The sequence below is a fragment of the Tiliqua scincoides genome, chromosome 3 (genome assembly GCF_035046505.1).
Source record: "Tiliqua scincoides isolate rTilSci1 chromosome 3, rTilSci1.hap2, whole genome shotgun sequence".
NCBI classification, from domain to species: Eukaryota; Metazoa; Chordata; class Lepidosauria; order Squamata; family Scincidae; genus Tiliqua; species Tiliqua scincoides.
The window spans coordinates 238002112-238024764 of NC_089823.1; the positions used below are offsets into that span (position 1 = coordinate 238002112).

Genomic DNA, 22653 nt, shown 5'->3' on the forward strand with positions numbered 1-22653 from the left:
TACCAGCAGACAGCCACTAGAACAGACAGTGCTGGGGTGAGGTGGGCCAGTTACTTTCCCCCTGCTAAAAAAAGGAGCACCCACTTGAAAAAGTGCTTCTTACCCAACTAGCAGGGGTTTCCAAAGATACCTTTGGAAGCAGGGCACAAAGGCAATACCCATTCCCTGTTGATAACCAGCATCTGGTATACAAGGATATGCTGCCTCTAAAGACTTTTCATACTTTTAAAAATGGTTTTCAGTATTCTCTTATTTGAGCTTCTTTGAATAAATGGGAGCTGTGCATGAGAACATAAGAACAGCCCCACTGGATCAGGCCATAGGCCCATCTAGTCCAGCTTCCTGTATCTCACAGCGGCCCACCAAATGCCCCAGGGAGCACACCAGATAACAAGAGACCTCATCCTGGTGCCCTCCCTTGCATCTGGCATTCTGACTTAACCCATTTCTAAAATCAGGAGGTTGCGCATACACATCATGGCTTGTACCCCATAATGGATTTTCCTCCAGAAACTTGTCCAATCCCCTTTTAAAGGCGTCTAGGCTAGACGCCAGCACCACATCCTGTGGCAAGGAGTTCCACAGACCGACCACACGCTGAGTAAAGAAATATTTTCTCTTGTCTGTCCTAACTCTTCCAACACTCAATTTTAGTGGATGTCCCCTGGTTCTGGTATTATGTGAGAGTGTAAAGAGCATCTCCCTATCCACTCTGTCCATCCCCTGCATAATTTTGTATGTCTCAATCATGTCCCCCCTCAGGTGCCTCTTTTCTAGGCTGAAGAGGCCCAGATGCCGTAGCCTTTCCTCATAAGGAAAGTGCCCCAGCCCCGTAATCATCTTAGTCGCTCTCTTTTGCACCTTTTCCATTTCCACTATGTCTTTTTTGAGATGTGGCGACCAGAACTGGACACAATACTCCAGGTGTGGCCTTACCATAGATTTGTACAATGGCATTATAATATTAGCCGTTTTGTTCTCAATACCCTTCCTATGATCCCAGTCATAGAATTGGCCTTCTTCACTGCCGCCGCACATTGGGTCGACACTTTCATCAACCTGTCCACCACCACCCCAAGATCTCTCCTGATCTGTCACAGACAGCTCAGAACCCATCAGCCTATATCGAAAGTTTTGATTTTTTGCCCCAATGTGCATGACTTTACACTTACTGACATTGAAGCGCATCTGCCATTTTGCTGCCCATTCTGCCAGTCTGGAGAGATCCTTCTGGAGCTCCTCACAATCACTTCTGGTCTTCACCACTCGGAAAAGTTTGGTGTCGTCTGCAAACTTAGCCACCTCACTGCTCAACCCTGTCTCCAGGTCATTTATGAAGAGGTTGAAAAGCACTGGTCCCAGGACAGATCCTTGGGGCACACCGCTTTTCACCTCTCTCCATTGTGAAAATTGCCCATTGACACCCACTCTCTGCTTCCTGGCCTCCAACCAGTTCTCAATCCATGAGAGGACCTGTCCTCTAATTCCCTGACTGTGGAGTTTTTTCAATAGCCTTTGGTGAGGGACCATGTCAAACGCTTTCTGAAAGTCCAGATAGATAATGTCCACGAGTTCTCCCACATCCACATGCCTGTTGACCTTTTCAAAGAATTCTATAAGGTTTGTGAGGCAAGACTTACCCTTACAGAAGCCATGCTGACTCTCCCTCAGCAAGCCCTGTTCGTCTATGTGTTTTGAGATCCTATCTTTGATGAGGCATTCCACCATCTTACCCGGTATGGATGTTAGGCTGACTGGCCTATAGTTTCCCGGGTCCCCCCTCTTTCCCTTTTTAAAGATAGGCGTGACATTTGCTATCCTCCAATCTTCTGGCACCGTGGCCGTTTTGAGGGACAAGTTGCATACCTTAGTCAAGAGATCTGCAACTTCATTCTTCAATTCCTTAATAACTCTTGGGTGGATGACTTATTGATCTTTAATTTATCAATGAGGTCTGAAACATCTTCTCTTTTAACCTCTATCTGACTTAACTCCTTGGTTAGGAGGGGCCGTTCGGGCAGCGGTATCTGCCCGAGGTCTTCTGCCGTGAAGACAGATGCAAAGAACTCATTTAATTTCTCTGCCATCTCTAAGTCTCCTTTTATCTCCCCTTTCCCTCCCTCACCATCCAGAGGGCCAACCGCTTCTCTGTCAGGTTTCCTGCTTCTAACATATTTGAAGAAGCTTTTATTATTCCTCTTAATGTTGCTGGCCATGCATTCCTCATAGTCTCGCCTGGCCTCCCGTATCACCTTCTTACATTTCTTTTGCCAAAGTTTATGTTCCTTTTTATTCTCGTCATTAGGGCAAGACTTCCATTTATGGAAGGAAGCTTTCTTGCCCTTCACAGCCTCTCTAACTTGGCTGGTTAGCCATGCGGGCACCCTCCTGGATTTAGTGGAACACTTCTTTCTTTGCAGTATACACCTCTGCTGGGCCTCTATTACTGTTGTTTTAAGCAGCCTCCATGCACTCTGGAGAGATTGGACTCTTTTTACTCTCCCTTTCAACTCCTTCTAACCAGCCTCCTCATCTGAGGGAAGTCCACCCGTCGGAAGTCAAGGGTTTTTGTTAGAGATGAGCATGACAGGGGGAGCCTTAGAGAGGGACATGCACAGTGTAAAGCTTGTTGTAGCGTAAATACAATATGCATTTGCCTTTAAAAGAGCCCTGGTTCACTCCTTGTACATCGCATCTTTTTCAGACAGAAATATGCCACACTTTCAGAAGACACTGGAGAATGGCCACCAGGAATACCTTGCTGTGCATTGTCTTTGGCTGACTGTAAAGATCATTACAGGGCTAGGGAACTGCAATGGAACTTGGAGGGGAGAGGGCAAGTTGATAAAGGCAAAATTTGACTAGGTTAGGCATAAGAATGGCTCTTAGATATGACTGTCCCATGGATTGTGCTCTGTTGTACTGCTCAAGGAATACAGATTCTTCATTGGGAATTCATATAGTGAAAAATAATTTCCAAAAGAAAGCTTGACTAGGGTGGTGAGCTAGAAGTAGAGTATGAGCACATACAGAAGTGACATAAGTTCTTAGGAAATGTCACCCAATCCTGATGGAAAGAAGACTCTAAAGATCTCACCTCCCCTTCAAAAAAACAACTCCTAATCTTGCTGAACATATCAACAAAAGCAGACGCCCCAAATAAAAAAAGATCTTCACACAGCACTTTCACTCTCCTCCACCACACTGATTGTCAATATTTGCAATAAAATGTGCTCCAGTGCGCGCACGCACACAAATCTAAAGTAACAGTTAAGAGTGCAAGGGGCATATGCATTTCACACGCAGGTAGAGCATCTGCATCAGATGTTTCCTGATGGTATGTGTGTGAGAATCCAAACATTTTTAAAAAATCTTGAATGAATCTGCACAAAAGAACCTGCTAGCAGTGGAATTTCCTCACAAACAGGAAATGCTCTCAGCTCTCGTGTGAAAGGAAGGAAACCTGTCCAGCACTGTTAAAAGATATACCTGGGAACTGAACTGCATAGCCTTGCTGAACACACAGCAGAGTGAAGAGAAATCTTGGGTCACTGCAACCATCTGGAACACCTCCGCGGCCAACATATTGTACTAGTACAAGACCTGTCATTTGGAGTAGGCGTGAGACAGAAAGGGAACATGTAGCTTGCATCTTGTTGAGGGAACCCTGTCAGTTATGGCAGGGACTCCTGTCTCAAGACCCTTTGGTGCCTGAAGCAGAAAGACGGAAACCACAAGGTGTGTGGAGCTTCTGCTCCACCAGGTTGCATATCTAAGTGAAGCCCCCAGCTTGCTATATTCTCCTCTCCATGTGGCAGAAAGAGCAAGAGTGATGAGATGGACACAGACCTCGCTGCAGCCTGGGGCAGTCAGCCCTGATATTTCAGCTGCTCCTGCTGATTCTTAATGACATAACAGGCCTGATGTAATCCCCCCATCCCAAAATAGCCACTAGGAAAAAATCCTGGCAGCAGATCATAGATTAATTATTGCTTGTCGTGCACATGTTCTGACCCAACAGTCTGTGTCAGGTTCTGAAGATTTTTGTAGTGCTGCAAAAGCCTGCAAAATCTGTTCAAAGAGAAAGTATGCAAGGAGAGAAAACAGATATTTGTATGACACTGAACATTGTCATGCCATGTTCAAATATCTGAAAAACCATCATCTCTATGCAGCAGAGAAGAGAAATTATAGGAAGAGGCTTTCATATGGATAAAAATATTGAAGCACTAAAAGAGCTGTCTACTGGAAGTGGCCATCAGATCTATACAAGCAAGCACGCCTAACCTCTATAAAGCTGACAAGTGGCTTCCTTTTCATTCTGAGCGATGAAAGGTCTTCTGTAATGTGAAAGGTGACTTGGGAGCAGGCTCTTATGCAGCTCCTATTTATTTCAATGCAGCCCATTCAGGGGACCTCCCTGATATGGATTCTGCCCACAACTTCCCTCAACTTCCCTCTGTCTCCTCCCTTTGGCTTTGCAGAAATAAGGCAGTCCAGCCTTCACAATCAACTCTGTCAAGCCCACAGATTTGGTTTATTTATAAGCCAGTTATTTTCTAGGAATTTCTTGCCATTGTCATTACACTCATAGAGATAACACACACTAGTGACTGCTATCATAACAGAATGCAAGCAGGAACCCGGTGCATGAAGGTCTTTTATCAGAGCATCACCTGCTCTGCAGGTTTGTCTGGTAGCTAGAACAGCAAAGCATGTCAGCAATGGTAAGCCCTAAGATAGGTGTTCAGTCTGAATCAACATGACTACTGTTTTTCATTTTCTGTACCAGAAAATGCCTCCCCAACTTTTGGCAACTTTCCAGTGCTCCCTGCAAAACTGTTCACATATTCACATGAATTGCACCTCATCTGCCTATGTTTAACAGCCTTCAGTAACACAGCCAAATGGGAAGTGTTTTGATTTTGTCTACTGACATCTTGTGACCTCATCACATTAGACAAAGTGTTGTTATGTCATCCTATTCAATATATGACCCTTGATTGAGTGGGATCACTCCTGTTACACATTCAGAAAAGAGGAAGTAGCAGCAGCCAGGGAAGCGAATGGTGCTAAAGAGACCACAACTGGGTAAACACTGAACAGAACTGAAAAAAGAAGGCACATATTTATACAATTTCCTCCAATATGACATTGGGCAAAGTTAAGAAGATTTTGCTATATAAAAGCATGGCATAATCAACAATCTCATATTAACTTTTGTGCTACTGCAAAATGTTCACAAAGGCACAAAAAGCGCCGTATCAAGAAGGAAAGAATTAAGAGTCACTTTGCTTTTTTGTATTTAAGTGATGTCAGTCCTGAAGTTTCATATTTTAAAAGGGTATTTGCATATTATGTCAAACATTTCTACCCTGCCAAAACTGCCAGTTCTGATCACAAAGTTCAAACTGCCAAACAACCGCTCTAGCAAACATCAGTGGAGAGCTTCTAGCCTGCTTCACGCCCACACTGGAACAGCAAGGGCAGCCTAGGGCTCCACTGGGATCCTGAAAATACCCAGTTAAAAGAATCACAGCACAAGAATCAAAGCCAGCTACTGTGTAAAGTCTGAACAGTCCTTAAAATCTCTATGAAATAGTATATATTCATCAGGTAAAAAAGAGAAGAGCGCTAGGGGCTTGTAGCAACTAGAAGTCTTCGCTTGGAGGTGGTGCTACTCATATTCAGATCTCTGCTCAGCTTTTGTGCCCCCACTGAGTGGTCTCCAAAGTCATTTTCTCCCAGACCAACAAAAGTCATAGGGATATTGTGAAGGTAAATGAACACAACCTTGTGCATACCACCACCTGGTGCTTCTTGGAAGAAGAGGGGTTTACAAATACAGCTTTCAGAACTTACTTCATCATTATCTTCCTTCTCCTCATCATCAGACTCAGCACTATCATCCAATGGATCATCTAGAAGAAAACCAGATCAACTAAGAAAATAAACACAGCTATTTACTTTCAGTTACCTTAAATCTTTCCCCTTGAAATGCATTTCGTAACAGCAACAGAACCCTATGGACAAAGTCCAGAGGGAAAGCTCTAATGCAAAAAGAGGTGTAGTATAATAGCTCATTCATTTCCATGGAGCCTGAAGAACTTCTTGTGTCTATGTGTCCAGTACACCATTCTGAGAAGCTGATTCTGAGAATCATCATGTTTAGATGATTATGGCACACAGTCCTTTAACTGGGATTTTTGCTTGCGATTCTTTTGTATGCAGCTATTTAAAATGTATTTGCAGCTGAAGAGAAGTTGTCTCAAAACAGAGCAAAATGACCGCATCCCTCTTTTAACTATGGGGTCAACTTGTACCATTTGAAACACACCACTGCAAAATTTCCAGCTGGGTTAGAGCCCAAACCTGAGCTTGGTGGTGCCCGCATGCACTGTCACAAGCATGCCGTAAGGCACGTCAGCAACAGTTACCGCTGGGCTACTGCCCTTGCTAGCCCAGCACCGGCTGATGCTGGGCCAGAGCTGGGATAGCACAGGGTAGGTGCCCAGCCTCCACCGCTTTGCTGTCTCACGGACTGTGGAGCCATGGCACGGTAAGCAGGGGTGGGGAGGGGGGCAGGGAGGAGGCGTTCTGTGGAGGGGAGAGGCCGGTGGGGGGCGGGGAAAGGGCGGGCAGGAGGCTCCGCTCCACCAGATCCTGTCCATTCATGCAGGGCTCAGTGCCCTACACAAACAGCTTTACCTTACCACCAACCTTTTGGTTTTACCTTAATGGCTTTACCTTACACCAACAAAAGTCCCCTTCTCCCAAGGTGCCTCCCACAGCAGGCTGAGGCACATAGGATGCAGTGGCAGACGTTCTCAGCGCTGCTGCAGCCGCACGCCCCGGGCAGCTCAGGATTAGGCTGCTAGTAATTTACAAAATGCATGGCAAGCAGCATGAATGAAGCAATTGCAACCTCACAATGGACTAAAATGCCAAACAGATGGGATCGCCACACTCAAGGCCACAATCCTAGGGTAAGTCCTGGTGAGTCTTACCTGGAAGTAAATCCCATTGAAATCACTTTACTTATGAATAAACACATGGTTTGGCTCATGCTGTAAGGCTGTAGCCATAAGCATGCTTACTTGGAACTGTTCCTGTTGAATTCAGTGGAGTTTTCATCAAATATCTAGATTGAGGAAAAGGTTAAAATTTACAATACACAAGTCCAACTAAAACAAATAGTGGGGTTTGTGCTGTAAAAGGGCCATGTGATTTGAACCTGAAACCCCTTTTTATTGTCCTTTGCCTTTGTGATTCTAACACAAGAATTTTTATAGCTTTTTGTGAAAGATTTCCAGCCCAGATAATAACTGTCCCTCTAACCTGATTTAAGCTGCTTGATAATAAACTCAATCTGCTGGATCATATCAGCGTTTCCTTCCTCGATGTAGCATCGGAGAATGTCTTCCATTTCCTGGATGGGTTAGAAAACAGAGCTGTGTAAGTGGTTCACAGGGGTGACCCCAGCATAAGGTCATTTCACTGGTGATGCATGTGGTTCACTTGGCTGGGAAAAGAGCACTGCTGAGGACAGTTACAGCCAACTGCAGATGTTCTGTCCTGTCTACCAGCAAAAACAGTGGCTTGCTCTGAGGAACTCTCCCGCAACCTCCAGAGCAGACACATTTCTGCTGCCTAAACTCAACACAGAATGATTTAAGACTGTCTCCTTGGACGGAAGCATGGCAAGAATAGAAGAGTTACTGTGATCCAGTGGACAGGGCGGATGAACGGGTATTGCAAGCCTGGTTTCCTGTCTCAGTTCCTCAGTTACATCATAGAAATAGTTGTGTAGTCATTAAATAAGATGAAAGTGATAAGGAAATATTTTTATCTGTCCTGATCCATCCAGCCCACACGGTCTCAAAGCATCAGGGAACGTATTCCCCAATCTGTTTTATCTTCTGCTGCAATGATACTACTATCTCCATCGTACAGAGGGGAATCAGAGGATGGGAACTAGGCCTGGGATCTTGAAACCAGGAAAAGACCCCCAAGGTGACAGTGTGTGTGTCTCAACTGTATTCAGCTAGAATGCAAGGTACATGGAGTGCCCATAAAAATATAAACACAAAAAAAGAAGCTAACCTGAGTCAGTAGCCTTCAACATGGCTGCTGAATATAAGCTTTGCAAGTGACTAACACTATGGTTCACCCACTAAAAATACTAAGTACATAGATGGACATTTGCAGGTTTAACAGTAGTACTTATTCATACAAACAGCATCATCAATGCCCATTCTCTTTTATAAGAAGTATCTTTTAAAAAGTACTTTTGACTTCTTTATAAGGTACTTTATAAGGTACTTTTGACCTTTTGACTGTGTGGATCACAACAAATTGTGGCAAGTTCTTAAAAGAGATGGGAGTAGCAGACCACCTCATCTGTCTCCTGAGAAATCTGTATGTGGGTCAAGAAGCAGCCATTAGAACTGGATATGGAACTGATTTAAAACTGGGAAAGGAGTACAACAAGGCTGTATATTGTCACCCTGCTTATTTAACATATGCAGAGTACATCATGCGAAAGTCTGGGCTGGATGAATCACAAACCGGATTTAAGATCACCGGGGGAAATATCAATAACCTCAGATATGCAGATAACATCACTCTAATGGCAGAAAATGAGGAGGACCTAAAGAACCTCTTGATGAGGGTGAAGGAGGAAAGTGCAAAATGTGGTTTGAAACTTAACATTTAAAAAACGAAGATCATGGCATCCGTTCCCATCACGTCATGGAAAATAGAAGGGGAAGAAATGGAAGCCGTGACAAAGTTTATCTTCTTGGACTCCAAGATCACTGCAGACCAAGACTGCAGCCAGGAAATTAAAAGACGCTTGCTCCTTGGGAGGAAAGCTATGGTAACCCTAGACAACTTAATTAAAAGCCGAGACATCATCTTGCCGACAAAGGTCCATATAGTCAAAACCTTGGTTTTCCCAGTAGTAATGTATGGCTGTGAGAGCTCGACCATAAGGAGGGCTGAGCGCCGAAGAATAGATGCTTTTGAATTTTGAAGTTGGAGAAGACTTTGGAGAGTCCCCTGGACTGCAAGGAGATCAAATCAATCAATCCTACAGGAAATCAACACTGACTGTTCATTGGAAGGACAGATGTTGAAGCTGAAGCTTAAATACTTTGGCCATCTCATGAGAAGGGAGGACTCTTTAGAAAAGACCCTGATGTTGGGAAAAATTGAAGGCAAAAGGAGAAGGGGATGGCAGAGGACGAGACGGTTAGATAGTGTCACAGAGGCAGTGAACATGAATTTGGACAAACTTCGGAAGTTAGTGGAAGCTGGACTAGATGGGCCTGTGGCCTGATCCAGTGGGGCTGTTCTTAGGTTCTTATTTGGTTGTGGGCGCAGCCAAAGCCAAGCTACCACCTGAACGGACTCCCCATTTTCTTCCCCCAGGCACAAAACACCCCCCCAACAGATGATGTCCCTCATCTTCCAGCTGTGAAGCAGGCTGGTTGAGAGCCTGCTCTTCCTCAGGCTCCATCTCTTGACCACATCTCACTAGCTCTCACAACCACCTGGCCCAGGGAGCCAGTGAGAGGTTGACACAATCCAAGACAGTCAGGGTTCCCTGTCGGTTCCCTCTCCTGACTAACAAGCAGCTGGGTGGTGGTGGTCAGTCAAAAGAGGCAGTGGAGTGCGCGAGGGGTGCCCCACCTCATGAGGTGACCAGACCTCTCAGGTTGTACTTTACCACTCTCTAGAACCTGCTTCTATACTGTTGTTTGTTCATCCTATTAAAAAGAATCTCACCAAGAAAATTGGTTTGTACAATAGAACTTAGCACACAAGTTTCTTGCACACTTCTCACAACCGTATTTTGCACAAGTCAAGCAGGGACAGTACACCTTTATTAGGGCTTTATTAATATTAGGCAAAGCACAAGCTAGTTTGAGGGTTTCACAGATTCATTGGTTGGTTCAATGTTAAACAAATAAATTCAAGGGGAAGGGAATAGAAGCCCTCAGAAGCTAGCTTACTGCCTTGTATGAAGGTCAGACAAAATCACAAGTGTTGTTATATGGGACATATGTGGATTCCCTCTCCCCTCACTCCTGCTCCATACTTGTCCAACAGGTCTGCTTGCATTTTTTGACTAAAGTACAAAAGGCTAGCATGCATACTGGGTGGCAGTGGTGTAACTGGATTATTTTCCCAGGTAATAGGACATCAAAGCTTCTCCTTGGGGGGATTCTTGTAATCTAAACAGAATGACAAAACCTTTCCTCAAGTGATACAGGGTGGGCTGATGATGAGTGGCAATTTAAAAAAAACAAAGCCATTTGAGCCACCAATTTAAAAACCTTGCTGCCTTGTCTTCAGAGATAGCTTTTTTGAACAGGCTAAGGAAGATAAGATAAACATCGTAGCCAAGAACACAAGCATTCATCAAGTCTACACTTAACCGGATTTCATATTATGACACAGACAAAGCAAGAGCCGTACAAATCAGAACAGATACCGGTTTTCGTCAGGCTGCTTAGTCTCAGGGTATTGTTATCTCACCCCCCCAAAAACAGCAGCTATTCTGCAGAATGCAATTCATCACCTCTTCCTATTCAGCATAAGCAGCTAGAGAGAGTGTAGACCAGTGGACGCCCTCTCTCACAATGCCCTGCAGTTCCATTATGGCCTCAATTTATCAGATAAGTTTTTTGAAGGATGAAACAAATTCAGCCAGGGACGACACTATGACCTTGCAACTGTTACTTAGGAAACAATGGACAAGACTCAGCTGCAGAGGAAATGTGCTGGTCCTCCTCTCTTTTCCTCAGTGGACCTGCAACTGCTTGCACTGAGGAGGACTGGTCCAAGTCCCCAGCCGGCAGAGCCTCAGGACATGGGCCACTAGCACTGACAAGAGCCTGCAGTGGCTCTAAGGCCATGAAGTGTGTTCAGAGAAGGGGAAACTGATGGCGCTTGACTAAATGTGTGCTATCATCACACCACTTATTGGTGGAAGGCCTCTAACTGGGTTTTCTTCTTCCCCACACTCTCATTGTGGCTGCAATCTGAGGCACCCAAATTGAGAGATAAATCGCACTGAGGCCAGTGCAACTCACCCTGAGTAAACATGCTTAGAACAGGGCTGTTAGTTATCAGTGGAAGGCTTACATATTTATTTTAACAGATTAATACATGCTGCCTGTTTGCCAAATAACATTCAAAGTTCTACAATTCCATTAAAAAAGAACAGAAGAAGAACCCTGCAGGGTTGGGCTTAAGACCCAACAAGAAGCTTCCAGGAAGCCCACCAGCCAGAGATGAAGGCCACAGCCCTCATCCAACAGGGCTCCCCTGCAACTAGTGTTCAGAAATACACTGCCTATTGACTTGAAAGGAGCATAGTCACCATGACTCTCTGTAGGCAACCTTCAGTCTCAAAAGACTATGGTATCGCGCTCTGAATGGTGGTTCTGGAACAGCGTCTAGTGTGGCTGAAAAGGCCAATTCGGGAGCGACAATCCCTTCCACACTGGGAGCAAGTGCAGTCTGTCCCTGGTCTGTCTCCCTGGCTATGGGCCTTCCTTCTTTGCCTCTTTGCCTCAGACTGTTGGCCAAGTGTCTCTTCAGACTGGGAAAGGCCATGTTGCACAGCCTGCCTCCAAGCGGGCCGCTCAGAGGCCAGGGTCTCCCACCTGTTGAGGTCCACTCCTAAGGCCTTCAGATTCCTCTTGCAGATGTCCTTGTATTGCAGCTGTGGTCTACCTGTAGGGTGCTTTCCTTGCACCATGACTACTAGCTACTGATAGTCCTGCCCTCTATGAATTTGTCTACTGTTATCCATCTTTATGCAGGCTTGATACATTCCATGATAATTACTAGTAAGGTGAAAACTCTTTTGTGTTGCACTGCCATCTAGGGCTGCTTTAAAAAATGTGTCTCCCAGCAGTGCTTTACAAGCAGAAATCTCATATAAGCAAAAAAAAAAAATATGCTTGTATACCAAGTCTGAAGGTATCAATTCGCTCTGCTGGGCCTGTCAGTGGCTTTCAACACTATTCACCATGGTGTCCTTCTGGGACAGGTGGTTGACTTGGGGCCTGAAGGCACTGTTCTGTAGAAGTTCCATTTCTTTTTGGCTGACAGGACCCAGAAGGTGATGCTAGGGGATGCCTCTTCAGCATCCTGGCCATTCATTCATGCGTGGGTGCCACTGAAGCCTATTTTATCCCCCATGCTATTTAACATCTTCAGGCAATTTCTTGAAGAGGTCATTTGGGAATTTGGTGTTGGGTGCCATCAGCTTGGGTAAGTCCCAGCTTGGGACTGGAGTATCCAAGGGACTTCTTTTCCCCCATACTTTATGGTCCATCCCCTAAGATCTCCAGATGGGGCCCTGCTGTGTGTCCTGCTTCTATCAGAAGTGATGCAACAATAATGCTTCTTAGTTGCAGCATCACAGTTATGGAGCTCATGTGAATTATGAACTGCTCTTTCTCTAGAACAGTGGTCCCAATCTGGTGGGTTGTGGCCCACCAGACAAACCAGAAGCAGGACATTCCCCTTTAAGGGGAATACCCTGCAGTGATGGCAACGATGTGATTGCCAGGATTGCACCTGTGCCAGGGACAAAGGAGGGTTTTCCTACTCACTCTTGGGAGCACTGGCCTCCTGGGAGATGTGGGGAGCCTGTAGATACCTCCCCAGGGCTCCCCAACCCTCAGAATAACTAAAAATAGCAATCAGAACCCACTTCCAGTTTTGTGATCAAAAGCCAGAAGTGGGTTTCAATCACTATTTTTAGTCATTCTGAGACTTGGGGAGTCCTGTGGAGGTGTCCGCGGGCTCCCCAAACCCCCCAGGAGGCTGGCACTGCCACAGGTGAGTAGGAAAATCTGTTGCTAGCAGCTGCGCAATTCTGGCAAATGCATCGTTGCCATTGCCTCTCCTTCACAAAGACTTCCATAGTTCCTAAGTTCCCTGTAGAAGTTTGGGACCCATTGCTCTAGAAGCCTTCTGAAAAGTTAAACACATTTTTATTTAGTCTGGCAGTCATGAGGGGGTTCATTGTTTGTTCTGTTTAATGTTACATCTGCTTTTATTGTTACCTAGGATGGCTGCTTTATACTGCTGTTTTATTATCTACACTGTTTATATCGCTGCTTTTACTGTATTTGCTGTACTTCTTGCTGCTTTTATTAAGGATGATCAGAGGCCTAGAGAACAAGCCCTATGACGAAAGCTTGAGAGAACTTGGTATGTTCAGCCTGGAGAAGAGAAGGCTGAGAGGGGATATGATAGCACTCTTCAAATACCTGAAGGGCTGTCATATGGAAGGACAAGTTTGTTACATAAGAACAGCCCCACTGAATCATGCCATAGGCCCATCTAGTCCAGCTTCCTGTATCTCACAGCGGCCCACCAAATGCCCCAGATAGCACACCAGATAACAAGAGATCTACAGCCTGGTCCCCTCCCCTGAATCTGACATAGCCCATTTCTAAAATCAGGAGGTTGCACATACACATCATGGCTTGTAACCTGTAATGGATTTTTCCTCCAGAAACTTGTCCAATCCCCTTTTAAAGGCATCTAGGCCAGATGCCGTCACCACATCCTGTGGCAAGGGGTTCCACAGACTGACCACGCGCTGAATATCAAATGTACAATCAATTACACCAACATACTTTGCCTGGCCCCAAAAGCACAGTAATGAAGGCACACTGTCCTTGGAAAGAAGTGCCATAGTCAGAGCACAGTCACAGAAAAGGCCAGAAGTTGCCTACCCAATCTCCACAGGCAAGGGCTCATGGACAGGCATCTCCAATTACGATCTCAGCTGTCAGGCAAGTGCATATAAGAACAGATTGGTTCTCACTGAGGCTGCTTATAGAGCCAGCTGCAGTTTTGATCAATCAAATGAAACCAATGTTGAAAGGGACAGTGTGGACAGAAGCCAAGTAACTGTCATGGAGCAGAGTCTTCTTTGCGGGTTCCTCAAGCAGCATGGCATCACACTGTGGGGGAGTGCCTCCCAGTGGCATCACTAGGGAGGTGCAGGGGGTGCAGACTGTCCCAGGTGACACACTCAGAGGTGTGATACCACTACTGGCCAAAATTGTGACAATCTCGGTATTTTCAAATAATACCATCATGTTGTATATCATTTGATGCATAATTTAATGCAGAGTGCAATAAAACAAACCACGCTGAAATATATGTATTCTATCAAAAGTTATGGCCAATAAACCAGAAAAGGAAAACACAAATGGCTTCTGTAATAAAAAGTGGATATCCATAACTCAAAACTGATCAATGAGACTGGTTGTTATGGGAACCAATGAGCTGTTATTATGACACAGCAGGGAACCAATAAGGGGTTAGTATGAGTCAGCTCTCATTTCCATGTATCAGAGATAATACTAGAACTCTTATTCAGTTGTGTGAGGTCATCAAGTTGAACACTAGGTTTTTTGTTGGTTACTGATTTGTTGGGTGACCTGTACTGATAAATAAATAAAGCTGAATGGAGTTACACCAACCCTAGTGATGCCACTGCATTTAGGCTGTGCTTAAGATATTGTATTTTATATAGTCTGGTATGGGAGGAGGTCCATCATGGAGGTGACTGAACGAGCTCTCATACTGAGTGACGCAAACCTTTGAGATGCCTCTGATGCTTCCCATAACACTTGATATACTGTGTGTTTGTCCAAACCATGAAAAAGATATAATTGCTGATGAAAAATACTATTTAAAAAAACAGGAGCAGGAATTTTAAAAAGGCTATTTTTAAAAGAGTGAATTTTAAATATGTTGTGGTTCTTTGTTGCTTCAAAGGATTTTCCTCCCCTTTACTTTGTACACAGGGGAAATAAATCACGGCCCAGAGTCTCTCACCATTGCTCGAGCTTCCTCTCGTATGGATGGAACCGCAAGGATACTGTAAAGAGCCCCATTCACATATGGATGTATCTGTGAGAGAAGAAAATGTTAATGGCAAAGACCATTTTTGACCAACAGAAAAATTATCCTCTGACTGAAGGGAATTGCTGGAGGGAGACAGGGAAAGAGATATAAAAGCAACCCTGCCTCCAGATTTCTTCTTCCTGCCCAGTCAGTGCTTACAAAGTGCCAAGTGCACAGAGAGAAGATATTTGGATCCTCCAGACAGGGACCGCATTCCGGGCACACAGTGGTCACAACTTTGAGCACTGCTGCTTTACAGCATAGTCCTATGCATGTCTACTCAGAAATACTGGTAAGTCCCCTGGTGTTTAATGGGGCTTACTCCCAGGAAAGAGTGTACAGGATTGTAGCCCTATTTGCCTAGACGCTCCATTGCTTACGAGGTTGCCCTAATACTAGCTCACAGGAATGACCACACACTGAGACTACTTCCATTCTTTAGCCAGTGGACCACCCCTTCCTATATCCACCACAGTCATGCACACACTCCAGCAGATTTTTCCGAAAAGGTTTCCCTAGCCTCACACCTCAGCACTCTGGAAGCTCCTTTCTGGAGTCTCCCCTATGGTCCTCACATCAAAGGCCTCGCAACACTCATGCTCCTGCTGCAACACCACTCAAGATGCCACTGAGAAGTCAGTGACTTCTGGGATAGTGTCCCTAAGTTATCTTCCTCCACTGCTCCACTTGCAGCTGCAGTTCTTCTCCTGGTTTCTGCTTCTATTTCCTCCTCCTGGCAACACCCCCTGTCCAGCAACAACCACACTTGACACCCAGAAACAACCACTTATCTGCTCCAAGGTTCTGCTGCCCCTTTTATTTTGTCCCTCTCAACTTCTGTTATCACTCAAAGAATGCAATCAATCACAGCTATTGACCATTGGGCCACAGCTAAAAGCCAATGAGAATGTATGGAAGGAATTTTGAATCATCATTTGGAAGTAACATTGACCAATTGGAACTGAGGTTTATGACACCTTTTGGACCACAAAAACATTCTGCTTGCACACTCAGCCTCCACAGCTGTGTCATTTTTGAGGGGCAGGTGTACATTAAAGTACTGCGACTTACAAAACTACCTTATCTCTCCCCACTCAGCCCAGCCTGTGCATCCACATTTTTGCAGACTCTACCAGCTCAGCTTTAACCTTTAACCTAAGGTTTCGTTTGCAAAACAATCCTATTTCTTCATAACCCCTGAGAATAATTTCTTCAGCAATACTTTTCCTGCACCTCTTGGCACCTTCACAGACTCTGGGAGTGACCAGAGAGAGCACCTTTTTTATACTGGCACCCCATTTGTGGAATCCCCTCCCCAAGGAGACTTGCCTAGCACCACAGGGCTATCCTTTCAGTATCAGGCAAAGGTTTTTTTTATTCTCCCAGACAAAGTTTTTGAAATGAATTTTAAAAAAATAATGCAGTGGCTAAGACTGCAAGCTAAGAAATTTCCAGGTCAAATTTCCCCTCAGCCACAAATTCACAATGCGTTCTTAGGGAGGCCACAAGCTCTCAGCTCCATTCCCTCTTTTGCACATACGGAGATAAGCCTGACCTATGCAACGCCAATGCTGTAGTGCAGGGGTGTTCAAAGTTTTTGGCAGGAGGGCCCCAACATCTCTCTGACACTGTGTCGGGGGCCAGAAAAAAAAAAAGAATTAATTTACACAGTCAAAGTTTCCCCTTTCTGTTACCACATATGAAATTCTAAGGCCAAAAAAAACTGAGTTTGCAGAGCCCTGATGATTTTATGAGATGGAGAACTTTACTTGTCCATCAAGTGATTTTCAACTAGACTCAAGCAGCAGAAGACAAAAAAGAAAAGCACACACCACACATTATTTACACTGAATAAACTATACATTTGCATTGCTAAACCTTTGTCTGTTCCTTTCTCTACATCTGCAGGTATTATTAGCTATAAAAGTACCTCATGGTTCTCGTGGCCAAGAAGATCTGAGAGAACTTTGAGCACTTCATTTGCAATTTTCACACACATTTTCTTTCCTGTGAACATTCAAATGACATTGATCATTCATCTTTGGCAAGTGTCTCTGTCCACTTTGCTTCAAAAAATGAAGAAAAAAAGAAAAAAAATCCACTTGCAATTAAAAGCAAGTGCCCACATCCAAAATCCCTGCCTCACTTTCAGGCCAATGCCCTTCAAGCACTGCCCTTGGCACTCTGTCCTGCAACACACTCTAGCCCAACCACCAGTGGTGCAGAAGAGTGGGGCAAAAACAGAAGCTCTAGTACCCTCTTGCTCCACCAAATGGATGGCAAGACTTTCACAAGGCACCTGAACATGTTGAGAAAGAAGCAATAACTAGGATGTCAAAAGACTGTCAGAGATGGTAAAGAGGAGCAAAAAATACTGCTTCTTTTTGGCATTACCAATGTTAGGTCCAGCCCAAAGGAAAATGACACCTGAAGTGCTGCAGACCTCCCATTACTGATGTCCCCCTCCTTCGCTTCAGTTTAGAAGCAGAGGAGAAGAGGCAACAGTGGCGATAGCTTTGGCTCTCTTGGCCCGCCTACCTCCTCCTCATTCTTCTCCACAAGCAAGAAGTTGCAAAGATGACATCCACAGTGGTCCCCTTCTTGATCAGGACTGCTTGTCTCTGCGACCCCACTGCAACTTGCCCAGCTTATCTGTTTCTTTCTCCTCATTCTACTGCTCTGTTTTGAAAAAGCATGGCAGAGCAGAATGGAACAAGGAAACTGAAAGAAGCTGAAGAGGGGGTGGCAACTGTCAACCTCACTCTGCCATGCTACTTCAAAACACAGAATGGCAGAAAAAGGGGAAGAGGCAAGAGGACAATTGGAAGCTGTGTGAGGTGGCCACAGAGGTGGCTGATGGATACAGGGTGCTGCCTCTTTTGCTGCCTGAGGCAGCTCACCTCACCACCACTGTTCCCTGTAAGTGGCTCAAAGAACAAAACTGCAAAGATCAGGGGCTTTTTAGTTCAGGGGGTAAGAAGAGTGAGGAGGGTGAGGTGGGGAAGAAGACAGAGGTTTATGAAATTAGACATCGTTTGGACTGGGAAGCAGAAAGAACACCAAAAAAGCCATGATATTGTAATACCTTTATCCATAACACCCAGAAAGTGACAACATCTTACAGATAAGGATCTATTCCCAGCTTCAATCCTTGGCATTTAACAGACCCTGATTTAGAGTCTACAGCTGCAATCCTATACACACTGTCCTGGGAGCAAGTCTCATTGAACACAATGTGATTCACTTCTGAATAGACATGCATAGGATTGTGCTGTAAATCTAGGTTTTCAGAGGATCTGTTATCATTTTAGCAGAGTCCCTAGCATTCACTAGACGAGGAAGTATATTTTTAATCAGTTTGTATCACGCACATACTCACACAGGTGTGGATTAAAAAATGTAAGTAGAGCCAAATAGTCATGAAATACTGCTTCTGCAATGGAGCAGTGTAGCCAGAGGGGGTGGAAAGCACTAAGTTTTGCAGGAAGCCTCACTGAGGTATGCAAGCGGCCCCCTTCCTCTCCCCTTCAGAGTCATTCTGGGTGGGGGAAGCAAATAGAGGTGAAATGCCTGGTTCCAAAGGGGAGCGGCCGCTTGCAACACTGTGGTGAGGCAAGACAATTCCAAGAGGGAAATGCTGCAGCTATACTTTGTGTCCAGTAAATTACTAGTGACAAGGGGGGCCTGCATCACAATGATGCATCTCCCCCACCCTCATGCCCAATTGGCTCGTCAGCCAGTTCCTCCTTCCTGAACACCTTGCCTTCCTCAACACCTTGTTGAGTTCTGAAAACTCAACATTCAGTGGACTTCTAGGGGCCACTGAGACTGCTCAGTCCACATCAGCCTGTGTTTTTTTTTAAACATAAACATATCTACTTCTGTGTGTCTACGTAAGCCCTTGAAAAACCAGTTCTTTATTTCTGGCTGATCTGTATTGCACACAGAAAGTCAGGCACTCAACCACCTGAGTCCTTGTTAATAAATATTACACGATTCAAACTTCATAAAAAGGAACAAAGGTTGTTAGATGTAAACTGCAACGTGAGTTTTTCATATGCTCCATACGCACTCTTTCCCTGATGCAAACAGTTCCATGCCAGATACCTGAACTCCGAAGGCAAAGGTTCATGAGCAAGGCAACTGAATAGGCCAAGGTATAATCGGACATGCAGTCTGTATCCTTTAGAGCATCCACCAGCCACAGGATGAGCCCATCTTTTATCATAGCTGACTGCAAAGCCCGCCTAGAGGTTTGAAGACAGAAAGAAAAACATTACTTTGATGAGCACCTAGAAAATTACCACTGAGAAGTGAGCGTCTCAATATTTAATAATCAAAAGAATACAGGATCAACCCAAAGTTACTTGTGTGCTCCAACTCAGGCATAAAGCTTGCTGACTGACTTTGTGTTAGTCACACAACCTACTTGCAGAGTTAAAATGCAATGTTGTCTTGTGCTCCTTAGACAAAAAAACAGGATTTAGAAGGGTGGGGAACAAATAAAGAGCAGCTCATAGAGCAGCTCATAGCAAGGATATGGTCCTCCATTCATTGCCGTGCCAAGCCTGATGTAATCATATCTACACAAGAAACCTGTCACAAGTTCCATTTGCCTGTAATCTGGGCATGGCAAAGAGGTTTTCGCAGATGCTTTGATATCTGGAGTGTTCCAGGGATGACTTATGGTATCCAACACAGGAAAAAGCCAAAGGAAATCTGTCCTACTAATCAACACGGGACACACTCCAGCCAGAGTGTTTCTGGTGCAAGCCCCACTGAAAAATGAACAGACCATGAAAGAGCACTTGTGCATTCCCTGTTCATTTCCATGGGGTTTGTGTTGAAGAAATTCTGGTCCGACAGACCAGATCCATCTTTCTTCAATATGCTGCCTTCAGTGGCATCCAAAATCTGTCAGCTGAGCTGGCTGGGACACCTCTACAAGATATTGCATCCTGTAAAAACTTTCATGGCACACTGTGATACCATCACATATGCTGAGCATTATACAAGGCCGTTAAAGCACATGAACTGTGGAAAAAGTCAACTGGAAACATACAAAGTAGTCCTGTAAAACAGTCCCAAGTCATTTATCTGGACCAAGAAGAAAACCAGAGCCCAAAATGTGAGATTGTTCTGTTTAGCTGTGAAGTTACAAATAGTTCTTCTGATAGCAATGCAGTTAATGTTTCACTGAGTTTGATGAGAAATTTCATCACTTTTTTGCCTCTCTACACCTTCCTTTCTTCCAAAGTTTGAAGAAACTATGGCCCATTAAAAGGTTATAAAGTGACATATTTATTGCTCCTGCAGACCTTTATTGGCTCAGCTGAGAGCGCCAAGGACTATCTGCTCTTCACCAGCACCTGCCTCATTTAACCTTGTGCTCACCCAAGTCTCAAAAATGTTTCAATACTCTTATTCAAAAAGACTCAATAAAGTGCACTAAGAGTCCAATGAAATCTGATGCATGCCTAACTCAAGGCTCTCCCCAGATGTGCAGTTATTCTGTGGAAAATCCTTGAGCACATCCATGAGTTTCAACCACATGTTCACTCCATAATTCATTTGTGGAAAGAAACCATGCTAGTCCCTCCTCTGAAACGGTGAGTCATCCTTTGGCAGACTTCCTGTGTCTGCGTGTATTCCAGCAGCACTTGCCTTCTGAAAGGGTTGGAAGTTTTCCCCTGCAGTGGCAGGCAAGTCTCTTGTTGTCTTGTATGCTCCCACAGGCATCTGGTGGGCCATTGTGAGATACAGGAAAGGGGACTAGATGACCTGACCCAACAGGGCTCTTCTTAAGTTCTTATATTAAGATCAAGTACATGGAAGCTTGTGAGTGTCTGTGGAAAACCTAACGCTAGCATTCAGAAGTCACAAGATGTGTTTATGGCCACCAGTTGCAGTGGCTTTAGAAGTTCATGGAGAAGGAGAAGTCTATCAGTGGCTACTGCTCCTGTTGACTAAATGGAACCATTGTGTTCACTCTGCTGCCTTTAATGGAAAGGCTGCCTCTTGTGAGCCACCCCAAAGGCCCACAATTGCTAGCTGTTCCTCTGCAGAGTCAAAAGACAGAGTTCCCATCATCTCTGCCTGTAGGCAATAAACATGATCCTTTCTGCCCTGGGGGAAACACTGCAGCATTTCCCTGCTCTAGACTTGTGAGGTCTTTCAGAGAAGACACAGTTTAATTAAGGATGCTTATTAAACCAAAAAAAGAGACACAGAGATATATCAGTGATAGGAGTTGGGGGAATAACCAGAGCGTTTGGTCAGTCACACTCCCATTGAGCCCTCCAGCAATAAATGTCACTTCTCTCATTAGCCCTGAAGGATTCTTATGACAGCTATATGAAAATCAAATGCTCCTTTTTCCTCCCAGAATGCAACCTAGCAAGCATGGCCTTTCCAAACCAGCTGTCACCAGGACCTGGCTGCACTTTCATCACCTGAGGCTGAGTTTCTGCAGAGCCCCCAGAACGTTCTCTCGGGTAAGAGAATACTTGTCTTCAGCTTTCAATCTCTCTTCTAGCATCCGGAGCAGTCGAGGGTTCTGGGAAAGATACAGTCGGCCTAGAATAAACAGGAGGAGAAGGAGAATGCAACTGGGATAGCAGTTCTAGCAGAGAACAGGGAATCTCCCAGATTCTTGGTAGATTCTTTAAAAATTCTTTGAATTTTCTCTTTTTTTTTCTAGAGTTTGAAACCCCAGCCTTTTTTCTACAAGAGCCTTTTCTCTCTAGCAAGGCCAGACAGCTGCTAATTCAATGAAAACAGTTGCTCTTTAAGCTTCCTGTTACTGAGTTAATAGCAGCCTGCAATGTCTTCCTCTCTGGGTGCTTTGCTTGGAATTCCTACATCTGATAAAGCTTCTGAGTAACTTGAAAGCTTATTTTCAGGATTTTGGAAGTTAGTTTCGCCAGTAAAATCACCCAGTAAAATTACTTTGCATTGCTTTTTCAATGGAGCCTACTATAACTTGTCAAAGAAGCCATTCTTTAGGCAAGCTCTCAGTAAAGGCCTTGTTGCTAGTACCCTCTAATCAAACTTACCACAGTGGCAGGCCAGAGAGCAGGGCCTGTGACACCTATCATAAAGCTCTAGCAAGTTCATGTGAGTGAAGGTAGTTCTTTAGGCAAGCTGGGCCTGGAGTATATATTACAGATTATTACCAACATCTTGAATTGAGACCAGATACAAACTAATAACTAGTGCAACTGCTACAAAATAGCTGTGCATCTAGAGAGTGATCAACTGCCTGGATTGACTGACTACTGACGGCCTCTCTGCTCCAAGAACTCATCAGCATTTGCACTAACCACCTTACACTGCCCATAAATACATGAACCAAGAGAACAAAAAGTTCCTTACTGGATCACATCTCTTACCTTCAGCTAGCGAGGCAAATGCATTGATAAGCCTGGCCATATACTGACGGACGACCTCGCTCTTTGACTGGATCAACATTAAAACGCTTCGCTGGAAGAGACAAAAAACGTTTCCAAAAAGTCTTTACAAAAATCCTGCAGTTCAGTCTTTGAATTCTGACAAAAATGAAATCACATTTTGGATATCTCAAAAACAAATGGGAGATCTCATAGCTGTTGGGCAATTCTGGGCGCTAACACCACCAATCTTGCTGGATTTCAATCTTAACAGATGGTGGAATGGTTCCATTATTATTTTGCATATGCTGTAAAC

At 44.6% G+C, this 22653-nt stretch overlaps 1 protein-coding gene across 2 annotated transcripts in view; it reads right to left on the reverse strand.

Annotated features, from left to right (window-relative positions):
* ARMC9 (armadillo repeat containing 9) overlaps positions 1 to 22653 on the reverse strand; it is a 108346-nt gene that overhangs the window by 44989 nt on the left and 40704 nt on the right. For both annotated transcript variants that reach the window (XM_066621778.1, XM_066621779.1), the window contains exons 13-19: positions 22341 to 22431; positions 21402 to 21525; positions 19057 to 19196; positions 16880 to 16956; positions 14881 to 14955; positions 7339 to 7429; positions 5863 to 5921 (exon numbers count right to left, since the gene is read on the reverse strand). In XM_066621778.1, the coding sequence (XP_066477875.1) occupies positions 5863 to 5921; positions 7339 to 7429; positions 14881 to 14955; positions 16880 to 16956; positions 19057 to 19196; positions 21402 to 21525; positions 22341 to 22431 (657 nt within the window). The remainder of the gene's footprint in view (positions 1 to 5862; positions 5922 to 7338; positions 7430 to 14880; positions 14956 to 16879; positions 16957 to 19056; positions 19197 to 21401; positions 21526 to 22340; positions 22432 to 22653) is intronic.